The sequence below is a fragment of the Octopus sinensis genome, linkage group LG28 (assembly GCF_006345805.1).
Source record: "Octopus sinensis linkage group LG28, ASM634580v1, whole genome shotgun sequence".
NCBI lineage: Eukaryota > Metazoa > Mollusca > Cephalopoda > Octopoda > Octopodidae > Octopus > Octopus sinensis.
In genome coordinates this window covers 6,946,339-6,958,662 of record NC_043024.1, presented here as the reverse complement: position 1 = coordinate 6,958,662, position 12,324 = coordinate 6,946,339, and the positions used below count along the sequence as shown (strand labels likewise).

Genomic DNA, 12,324 nt, shown 5'->3' with positions numbered 1-12,324 from the left:
GCTTTTTGACAACATCAGTTCACCCATCCAGACTTTTAGTTTAAACATTTTACTTATTGCAAACCCTAATTACGAGTAAGAGAAAGAGTTATGATGGAGGCTTTAACCCTTTCGTTACTGTATTTCTTTTGAGATGCTCTGTGTTTCTTTCAGTTATTTTAAATATAACAAAGAATTTAGTAAAATAACTTAGTTATCATTCAGTTAGTGTGAGGAACATAAATTGTGACTAACGTTTGATCGAAGATTTTAATTCAAACCTTACGAAAACAAAACATTTTACTGCAGAGCCGGTTTTGGTTGGGTTAGTAACAAAAGGGTTAATATGGAAATGTAGTGGATTATGTAGAACATGAAAACAGATCTGTAGAAAGAGAGTTTATATTAAAAAAAGAGCCATGTGACTCCCTAGATTATAGCATAACGTATCAGTATTTCAACCACAAATACCTACTTTGACAACCCCCCCCCCCCCAAATTAAGGGGGTGACTTTTCCGCAAGTATATACAGTATATCTAAAAATAAAATGCGATAGTCATAGGTGGAAAGCCTTTGTTGAAAGGTCAGCTTGATAAGCAGCTGGGTTAATTGAGATGAAGATGACAGTAAGATCAGACCTAAGTAAAGACTACCAACTGCTATTCCAGAATTAATATTTGGGTAACCAATAGTTGGTTGTTTTTTGTGTGTGTTGTGGTCATTAAGAAATGCTGTTATGGAGTCAGTAATATTTATGACCGCTTAAAGAGCACGTTGTTAATTTTGTACCCAGTCAGTGCTGTAATTAGCCCTTAACGATGATAAGAGGCAAACAAACATTACTGTTGTATGCAAATGTGTGTCATGCACAGGAAGAAATACACACTTTAACAACACTGAGTGATGTCACCATCATGTTTAGCAAGAGAGGTGGGGAGAGAGGGGGGAAAGGGGGAAAGAGACTCCATAAAGTCAGGCATTTTCTTTAGGCTTTGTATAATTGTTTGCTTTTTTAATTTTTTCTCCTCCAACCTAACCGTAGCCACTACCTCCTTGCTCCATTTTCATCAATAAGTCCCATTTCGAATCAATTGTACAAAATTAAAAACCTAGTCCGAGTAATTTATGAAACAACGAAGGACCTAGGCAGTCACTCAACTTGCTGGAAGTGGAGAGAGAAGGAGAGAGTGGACCTGAGCAACATGAAATAAAGAGTCTTGCTCAAGGGCACAATATACCACCAGAAAGCAAACTAACAACCTTAGAATTGCAAGTTCCATACCCCAACCACTTGACCACAAGTCTTCACAACAACAACAACAACAGCAGCAATCCACAGAATATATTTCAGGTGAATTTTGTTGTTTGCTTTATTCAGACACCAACTGGTTCCACCACAAATGTCAGAGACTGGCAGTGACTTGTGTAGCAGACAAACTGGGAACCGATTCCAACAGGTTGACAGTAATTTTAAATGTTAACACAGCCAATACCTGACGTACCTGCAAGAAGATAGTAGGAATCCTGATAGATTCAGTACCTGGAAAATAAAGAATTGGATGCCTGGCAATCCATTCAGGCAGGTAAATCATTCTCCAGAATACTGCCAGCACCATACTGAAATGGTGATTGAGAAGAACTGGAGACCTGACAATCCAGTCAGGCAGGTAGGTCATTGTCCAAAGGAGAGCCAGTGCCACACTGAAAGGGTGGTTATATTAAATTGCAGCAAGCAGACGGAATCAGGAGATAGAAGGCAGCAAGCTGGTAGAAATATTGGTATGCCGGGCAAAATGCTTAGCAGTATTTCATATGTCTTTATGTTCTGAGTTCAAATTCAGCCAAGGTAGACTTTGCCTTTCATCCTTACGGGATTGATAAATTAAAGTACCAGCTGCATAGTAGAGTCGATCTTATCGACTGGCCACCTCCCAAAAAATTTCAGGCCTTGTGCCTCGAGTAGAAAAGAACGTTGGATAGAAGGACATAGAGCATGTGTCCCAACCTATATCACCCAGGACTGGTAACTTTATTCTAACATCCCTGAATGGACAAAAAATAAGGATGACCTCAGTCGGAACAAATAATGAATGGCTATCAACACTGTCAATTTAACAAACCGTACAATTACATCAGCTAGTGACCAATGAGAAAAGAACCCTCTACATGGCCACTTAGCTTGCTAGAAATAGTCAAGTCTCAAAGCACTCTCTATTGTCTTAAAAAAAGTCCTTTCATCCACGTAGTCCAAAGCACATCACCGATTCATTTGTCATTGATCTGGGATAATACTATGCTCAATTGTGATCGGAGACAACATAGTTCAGTGATCAAGGATTCTTCTTAAGGATACAAGCACTCCGCTGCAACCATCCACAATGCCTAGCTACCCAGAACACACTAACCATCATTCATGTTTACATTGCTATGTTGTGAGGCTAGATGTTTTGGATAAGGATTCACACCCCTCAGCATGCCACAAGCAAGCAGAAGGAAAAAAATACAAAGATGCCTGAGCTTAACAAACAACACAGACAAATTGTATTATTTACTGATCATTATAATTAATTTTACTTCAAATATTCCAACCATGAAACAATATCATTTTAAAACTATTTGGTGTTATTTGGGTAAATTAGGAAGAGAACTTGTGATCTCGGAAAGAAGCCTGTGTATATGTGTGTGTGTGTGTGTATATATATATATATATATATATATATATATATATATATATATATATATATATATATATATATATATATATATATATATATATATATACATATCATCGACAGAGGCAGTTTTAATACCAAAAATAAATATTGAACCCTGCTTAAGTGTGGATGTTCTGCTGGAACAAACTATACTGTGAAGGCATGTGACCTAGTGGTTAGGCTGTTGCACCCACAATTGCTAGATCGTGGGTTCAATTCCCTGATTGGGTGGTGTGTTGTGTTCTTGAGCAAAACACTTCATTTCATATTTCTCCAGTGAGGACTGTTGGCCTGCTCCCCTAACCAGCAGGGTGGCATCATTTGAAGGCTAAAACAATGCAAAGCACATTGTGACCAGCGATGTGTAACAACATCTGATAGTCTGGTCAGTCATGTGATCACGTGATACTACAGTAGTTACGAGAGAAACCTTCATATTGGCTTTTGATGCAAAATTGTTTTCTATCGATAGTGGGGAGATAAATCTCCAGCACCACCAGGTCAGGTGATTTCAATTAATTCATATATTGTTTATGTAAAAAGCCACAAGATACCTCCACCACCAAAGGACTACAACCACTTGAAATTTCGGGTTGACATTGCATCTCAGTTACATGAGGGCTTTTCTTCCAGAAAACATAGAACTGGGAGAAAAAAGTAAAATTAACTGAAGTGGATGTCAACAGAGAAAATATTGACTTCCATAAAGTGGTAAAAATAAATGGAAGGAAAAAAGTTTGCAGACTGTGTTCGCTGCAAAAAAGAAAAACTGCGAAAAGATATCAGGTCGAGACCTCATATACGTGTTCATTTTGCAAAGTGCCCCTGTGTAAAGGGTGCTTTGAACAGTTTCACGACAGAAATATGTAACTATTTTGTTTTTTGATAGTAATATTATCATACATTCCTTTCATTTTATTATAAATATGTGAAAGTAAGAAATACATATTAATTTTCAGTATGTTACACACCTGTATTCACCTTTGTCTCACCTATAAATAAGCTTTTCTTTTTCACCTATAAATAAGCTTTTCTTTTCTATTAGAGGCATTCAGTTATGTGAATGTATTCATTAAATTGTATAAGAGTACATTGTATAAGAGTACATTGGCTAGTTGTACTTAATTTTCAATGAAAATATTTGAATGAAAAATGGAGAAAGAATAAAATCTTGTACCAATTACACCTGTATTTTAATTAATTCAAACTAATGTACCTCATCTTTGAAAAGTGGCAAAATTGTTGGCAGTTGACATCTGGAATAACTTTAGTAAATCAAACAGGTAAGATGCATCAGGAATTTCAATTTTAGTGTTTACCCATGCTATTGCTTTTACACCTGTTAAATTTATCTGGAAAGATCAGCTAAAATTACATAACTATAAACCACTGGTATATAAGTGCTCACTGACAAAATTTAAAATCTGCATGTATAGAATTAAAGTTACAAGCGAATATTGTGGCCACTCCTCTTGAACCTGAATAATTCAAAATAATGTGAACAATTAAGCATTACAGGTTAATTAATCTGAGCACTAACGGGTTAAACGACATACTACAGCCATGTTGCAAATTTAAAAAAAAATTTTTTTTTTTAAAGCATTTCTGTAAATATTTCCACCAGTCCCAACTGACTTAAGGAATGGTATTTGGATGGCAGCCACTTAACACCGTGAAATCAGAGATTGTCCTGATAACATTCTTTAGATTTGGTATGCTATGTTTATCTTGACAGCCAGCTGAGGTATTGAAGCAGTAAAGAATTAGAATTTGGTGTTCAGCCTAAATAAATACACTCAGCACACTGCATCTGAGCTGCTCAATATCTATCAAATGGTTGTTCAATACACTTTATAAGGCTTTGACATGTTCTTGTATCCCCAGAATTAGTCGAGACTAAGCCAAGGGAGATAATACCTGCTACAAGTTAAAGACAGATAAGTGGATGTAAACAAGACTATCAGTTCCTAAATGGAGAGAGAAAGGAGAAAACCTTGCCCTGGTCATATGTTAGAAGAATCTGCTACTCAGTCAATCAACCTGCTAGATATAGCAGCCAAGTTATCTCAAATCAAAATCTATTGTTCTAAAGGAAGGACACACTGAACAGTGTGGTCCCAGTTATACATACATAGCTGGAATGATCACGCGACTAAAAAGCAGGTACTTAATCTAGTGGTTCTGGAGGGATCAATTAAAATGGTGGAGAGCATGATCAAGGTTGGTCACACATCACACCCAAGGTGAGAAATAAACCAAATATTAACATATTTGTAGCATATGTCATATCGGGGGATGGGGGGAAGTTAACACAGTCTTAATTGATCTGTTGGTAAAACTTTAAAAAAAAAAGGGGGGGGGGAACAACTTGGTATTTAAACTTTTTAATTTCCTGTATGATACAATATCATGGGGGACAGCATCAGTCAAAGGGTTCTGCAGACTTACCTTGATTTTCATTTTGAAGGAACTGAGGAATTCTCTGTAGTAAAGGGTTACAAAACTTATCTTTTCTATCACTTATTTCTGTTCCAAAAAGGAATCATTACAAGAAAAAGAAATCTTGGAAGGGTCATTACGCTAATAAGCACACACACACACCAGTTCTATTTCACTTCATTATTATTCAACAATTGGTTAGTTATTTAATCAACTAATCGATGGATTAAACATTCAGTCAATCTATTAATCGGTAAGGTTTGTCAAAGTTCTTTCCTCACAAGCACAAATGATTAACCAATCAATCAATTAGTTGATTAAAATAGTTATCCATTGATGAATAATAAATAATGAAGATATGAAGTAGAACTAGTTGTGTGTATTTGTTATAGGAAAAACAACTCTCCTGAGATGCAACAAAATTTTTTTCAACACTTGAGTTCACATCAAGAAGTTTGCAATGCAAATAAAAAATGCATCAGCCCGTAGCCTTCCACCTCATAGTTATCCATCGCAAGCGCTGGTACTGACATGCCCTCTGTCTCAGCCGGCAACCGATGCTGGTGTGCTTACATCGCTGTAACTTAGTGGTTCGGCAAAAGAGACCGATAGAATAAGTACTAGGCTTACAAAGAATAAGTCCTGGGGTCAATTTGCTCAACTAAAGGCTGTGCTCTAGCATGGCCACAGTCAAATGACTGAAACAAGTAAAAGAGTAAAGAGTCACAGCTATAATGAGTTTAACCCTTCATTCAGATCATTTTGAATTTTGGTCAGATGGTTTGTCAAGAACTGGTAAGCCAGATGACGGCACCAAGCTCCAATGTCTGCTTCAGCTGTAAAAGCCATGCCAAAGCAGACAGTGGAGTTTGGCAAAGTCCTCTGGCTTACCAGCTCCTGTCAAACCGTCCAACCCACGCCAGTACGGGAGACGGACGTTAAATGATGACACTATCTCATAGATTTGAGATGTCAATAATGTGGTTGTTTTTAGAATGACATTGTAGGGTAAGTGCGAGAAGCCAGATCTGGCCAGCTTGAACATAAAACACAATATGTGGGCCAGGTATGACTGGTTTGCTCAATCAGAACAGGCTGGGGTGGGGTGCAGAACAAAGGTAACATGAGAACTGAAAACTTACCTTCTTGCTAAGTTTCAACCAGGTACAAAACCCTTTGCTGTCTTTATATTGGAGACCAAAGAACCAAATTTCTCGAAGACCAATTGTTTTCACGACCTACAAATTACAGAAACAAAGATTAGATTAATTATTATTTATAGATTAATTACAAATAATTAAGTTTCCGACATATGGCATAGATAGCTTCATAAAACATCATTTCTATATTTTAAGGTCAGCTGAGAGAGTTGCCAGGGTGGTGGATAGATTGTCAACCGTCACGGATGAGTAACTCATACTAGTGGAAAAGGATAGATTAACAACTGTCACGGATGAGTAACTCAAGTGTGGAGGGGGATATAAAGGTACAAAGGGATGTTGGGAATGATATGACAGTAGAGGGGGGGGATACAAAGGAGGTGAACAGCAAATGTAGTGAACCATGAATGCAGTGTGTGGGAGAGAATGTGGGGTGCAAGTGGTGGTGGTTGGTGGGGAGGCAGTAACTGGTATTGCAAAGAGTTCGGGTATGCGGAATATGTGGTTTTCGATAAATGTTTCAACTTTATATATGGGTTCAAACTATGCCAAGGTCAAGTATGTTTCCCCACCTCTTTTTCTACCTTCATGAAATCAGCTGTGGTCAAGCCAAGAAGAAGAGGTTGAACTCAGCCAGGTCTAAAAACGTTCAAGGCAAATGCAACAAAGGCACCCCTATACAAGTCCTAGTTGAGATGTCGGGACAAGTTAAGCTATACTATTGAGACCTTTGTAATTCAACAAGGAAGTCAAGTAGTCACTCCTCAACCTCTAGAGATAGCAGCCAAATCTCCCTCTAATCACATTTTACTGTCTTAAATAATAAAAAAAGACAGATTCAGTAGAGCAATTCAAGGTATACTGCCTGAAAACAAAACAGGATGTTCATGGATGGAATGCCTTTTTTGATAACAGGACCACTTGATAACAGCTGAACTAGGGTTAAACAATCTATACAGGAGTGCTTCAAATGCATATGCTCCCATTAAATCATGCACTGGCATTCTGAAAATAGAGAGGCATCCTAAATAATGTAGTCATGAATATCAAATGGGGTGGTCCTGGTTGGAGTTGACTTAGAGCTAAACAACCACTGCTAACATGGAAAACCATGTTAAAAATAATAACTCCAGTCATTATTGTTATATGTTACCCCTGTGTTGCCAATTCCGCAGGGGTTGAATTGGCCTTCTCCACCACATTGCTCCACTATAGGTTGCATAGGTGAGGTCTTTATCTTAATCACTGTCACATGTTGCAGTCCTTTATCTCTTTCACCCTTTTGTGACCAACCCCTCCTGAAACTGTCCCTAGTTCTTATGATACAAACTTCCTGCTTTAAAGTTATCTAAAAAAAACCTTCCATCAAAATTTCAGGCTAATTTATGCCCCAAACATCAGATTGATAATGACAGCTATTTTATCATAAATTTATTTTCATAATTAATTGAAACAAAGGCAGAGTATTTCAATAAAAATATGGTAACAAAATAGGCGCAGGAGTGGCTGTGTGGTAAGTAGCTTGCTTACCAACCACATGGTTCCGAGTCCAATCCCACTGTGTGGCACCTTGGGCAAGTGTCTTCTATTATAGCCTCAGGCCGACCAAAGACTTGTGAGTGGATTTGGTAGACGGAAACTCAAAGAAGCCCGTCATATATATATATATGTATGTGTGTGTGTCTGTGTTTGTCCCCCCAACATCGTTTGACAACCACACAGCCATTCCTGCAAGTCTTTTTATATATATATAAAAAAAAAAAAAAGAGTCTAAGGCAACATAGTTGGGATGACAATTTTTCTGTCCCGTGGCAGTAGAACCCCTCATACAGGATGCCACACTGTGACACCTACAGCAGCAACTTAGTGTTGTCAGCCACAAGCCCAAGTTTTGCTACTTGTCCGGTCAAGAAAAGCAAAGTCTCAAGGTATTGGCTACTCTCCAACAGGTTTAAGGCTGAGCCTGTGGCAGCGGAAACCTCCAGTGCTCTTGGCCTCCCTGGTCCATATACCTGCTCATCACTATGAAGGCAGAGATGGTTGTCTGCTAGTGTGAGCCTTGTGACCGTTCCAGCTCATCTCCCTCCAGAACAGGGGTTCTCAACCATTTTATTTTTTTTACCTATGGACTCTTGATCCCTATTTTACATGGGTGGACTGGCATAACCATTCGATGTTTAAAAAATCCTTTTGTATTTTTATAATTTTATTAAGAATTGTATAAAAATTGTTAAAGTATTTTGTGAATTGTAGGAGCATGACCAATTTATTGCATGAACTTGTCTGAAGCAGCTTTTTTTTTTTTTTTTTTCAAGGCCCCTGAAAAATAACCATAGATTCTCAGTTTACTATATTGCATCTGTGGACCCCCAAAAATCTTATATGGACCCTGAGTGTACATATAGACCCCAGTTGAGAACCTCTGCTCTAGAACACCACCTCCATTTTGTCTGCTGGGGCCATATTGTGAGAGGCAAGATTTTTCAAAATTAACTCAAAGCCGTGTTAATGAACATTTTCTTTTCGTTTTTTTGCACTGCATATTTCATGTTTTTTCTTTTGTTTATATGCAGATTATTTTCCTTAGTCAATAGGTCGAAGGTAGACATCACACAGCTTTACAAGGGAAGAGTCAAAACTGCCAACACAAACAACCGAAACGGAGAAACAATCATACAAGATTCATTTACTATTACAAAATTAGTATGAAAGACATTTTCATCAAGCAACCAATTTAGGAGGTTAGTAGTCACCACTGTACAACCTGTACAACCACCACCACTACTAGTAGCAGTAGTAGTAGTAGTTGTGGTGGTGATGGTAACAGCAGTATTGTTTTTAACACTACAAACTGACCTTTTATCTTACTTTTACACAGCTTCCTGAAATACTCAAGTGTTTAGGATGTGCTGTGGTTCTTCAGTTTAAAACAAGGAAAGGACTTGATAATTATCACAAAGCTGCAAAACCACTCATACAATGTGTGTGTGTGTGTGTGAGAGAGAGAGAGCAAGTGTGTGTGTGTGTGTGTGTGTGTGAGAAAGACTGAGCAAGAGAGCAAGTGTGAGTGAGTGCATAAGCTAGTGTGTGTGTGTGTGTGTAAATTTATAGGCAAAAACACAAAGTGAGTGAGTATGAAGATACAAAAAAACTTAGTGTGTATTTGTATATCTACATTACAAACCAAATTTCTCAAGTATACTATAAAAAAAAAGTATAATAAAAAAAACTTTGCCCTATTATGTTTTCACAAGAGTGTTACAAGACATGTTAGTAGAGGGTTGTTTATTTGTATAGCCTTAGTATATTTTGGAAGCTTGTAGATACTAGGAACATAACACACACAGATTGACTAACGTATGTACACATACCAATTCTTCATGGTGACAGAAAAATAGTGGGGGGGGGGAGACCAAAAACTAAATTTTTTTTTTTGTTATATGCCTTTTTAGGTTTTGGTACTTGGCATTCATAGGGGATGGAATTTATTTTATTTCCTGTCTCCCAATACTAAACAGATGCAGACCATTATATTAAACCGGTTCTCTGGTTTGTTGTTATCTTTCTTCCATTTGCCATAATAATGGTTTGGTGGAAAGTGGAAAAAAGAAAGGCACAGATGGTGTGAAGACTACTTGTAGGACAAACAGCAGACTGTCTCTTCTTAAACAGTGCTTTATCTGTGACCAAAATGTGGTAGGATGGCCCTGGCCCACTCCACAGAACAGAACTTCCTGCTTAACTCTTTAATACTTAGCAAACAAATCTATGTCTATGGGATGGTCATAAACAGACAGGCTTTAGACAAACACAAACAGTCTGAGGTAAAAGCTATGGCAGCATGGTAGCTAGCCTTAAGGTGGCAAGCTGGCAGAAATGTTAGCATGCCGGGCGAAGTGCTTAGTGGTATTTAGTCTGCCACTACATTCTGAGTTCAAATTCTACCAGGATTGATTTTGCCTTTCATCCTGGGGGGTGGGGGGTGATTAAATAAGTACCAGTTACACACTGGGGTAGATGTAATCGACTTGAGGCCTTGTGCTTCCAGTAGAAAGGCTTATTATTGTTATTATTATTATTATTGAAGGCAGCGACCTGTCAGAGTTGTCAGCAGTATTTTGCCTGTCGCTATCTTCTGAGCTCAAATTCTGCTGATATCTACTTTGCCTTTCGTCCTTTCAGGGTCAGTAAATTATCAGTTGTAATTGACTCATCCCCGCCCCCAAAATTGCTGCCCTTGTGGCCAAATTTGAAACCATTATTATTATTATTATTATTATTAAGGCAGTGAGCTGGCAGAACCGTTAGCACGCTGGGCAAAATGCTTAGCAGTATTTCATCTGTCACTACATTCTGAGTTGAAATTCTGCCGAGGTCAACTTTGCCTTTCATCCTTTCGGGGTCGATTTAATAAGTACCAGTTAGGCACTGGGATCGATATAATCGACTTAATCCGTTTGTCTGTCCTTGTTTTTCCCCTCTGTGTGTAGCCCCTCGTGGGCAGTAAAGAAATAAGAATCATCAGCACGCTGAGCAAAATGTTTAGTTATATTTAGTCTGCCACTACACTCTGAGTTCAAATTCTACCAAGATTGATTTTGCCTTTCATCCTGGGGGGTGGGGGGTGATTAAATAAGTACCAGTTATGCACTGGGGTTGATATAATCGACTTAATCCGTTTGCCCTTGTTTATCCCCTCTGTGTGTAGCCCCTTGTGGGTAGTAAAGAAATAAGAATGGTAGGTAACCTGTTATTGTTGGGAAGTTTGTGTATCCTACTTCATCATTCAATGTCTGTTTCCCATGCTAGCAAGGGTGAAAATGGAACTAGCAAGCTGGAGAGTTACACCAAGCTCCAATCAGTTCTAACTTGGTTTCTATGGCTGGATGCCTTTCTTAACACTAACCACTTCAGAGTATACTGGGTACCTTTGTATCACTGGCAGGTTTTATGGGTCACTGGTACGGGCGGGTTTTACAGGTCAGCAGCACTGGCATGTTTTACGGGTCACCGGCATGGACGCATTTTACATGTCGCAGGCACTGACCAGAACTATGATTTCACTTAGTTTGATGTGTCTTCTAAAGCACAGCAAATCACCAAAGGTCTCAGTCACTTGTCATTACCTCCATGAGGCTCAACATCCAAAGATCATCATGCTTCACCACCACATCCCATGTCTTCCTGGGTCTGCCTCTTCCACAGGTTCCCTCCACAGAAATCAGCACTTCTTTACGCAGCTGTCCTCATTCATAAACCAAAATACCCATAATCTGAGGTATCACCATAAGGTTCAGAATGACTCATGTTGCACACTGTCTGGTCACTTTAATTCTGGGGTCAGTGGGTGTAGGACCAGTCCATGAAGCTGACAAACTAGATATAAATTAGATTTTGGCTAAATGTGGAGGTGAGACACCCTATAACAACCATCCCATTTCTTACTTCAGACATTTTATATCCTTCCCTTTTAAGATGATAGAATATTGATGTAATGTTTGGCTGCTATTACAAGCAACTGCAGACCTGTCACCGATTCCAATAACACCCTGCTATTAGCAGCAGCAGAAGCTCTTTAGTAGTGTTTCTCAACCATTTTTTACATATGGATCACTTTGATTTCCATTTTACACAGATGGAGCCTTCTAACCATTTGATGTATAAAAAAATCAGGCTTTTAATAATCAAATATGCTGAGTTTATAGAAGTATAATTAATTTATTACATATTAATAGCTAGTTTGTGTGTCACATAGTTAGTTAGAGGCGATGGCCTCTTGGTGCTAATCAACGGCAGCATTCGTCCTATTCCTCTGGACTGCCATGTTAGCTTGGCGATAACTATTAATATCCAGTACTGCTGTCGTAGTCTCCTTTGGAGAGACTTAGAAATATTAATATTTCAAATTTATTACACCTAAGCTTCAATAACAAAATTTTATCTGGAACCACAAAGGTCATCTGGGCCTCAGTTAAGAACCCTGCTCTATAGAATAGTCCTTATTTAAGAAGCTAAGGCGGCAAGCTGGCAG

At 38.4% G+C, this 12,324-nt stretch overlaps 1 protein-coding gene across 6 annotated transcripts in view; it reads right to left on the bottom strand.

The window, feature by feature from the left end:
• Positions 1-12,324, bottom strand: part of LOC115225885 (moesin) — a 138,327-nt gene that overhangs the window by 47,443 nt on the left and 78,560 nt on the right. For all 6 annotated transcript variants that reach the window (XM_036514537.1, XM_029796884.2, XM_036514535.1 and 3 more), the window contains one exon: positions 6,276-6,371. In XM_036514537.1, coding sequence (XP_036370430.1) covers positions 6,276-6,371 — 96 coding nt within the window. The remainder of the gene's footprint in view (positions 1-6,275; positions 6,372-12,324) is intronic.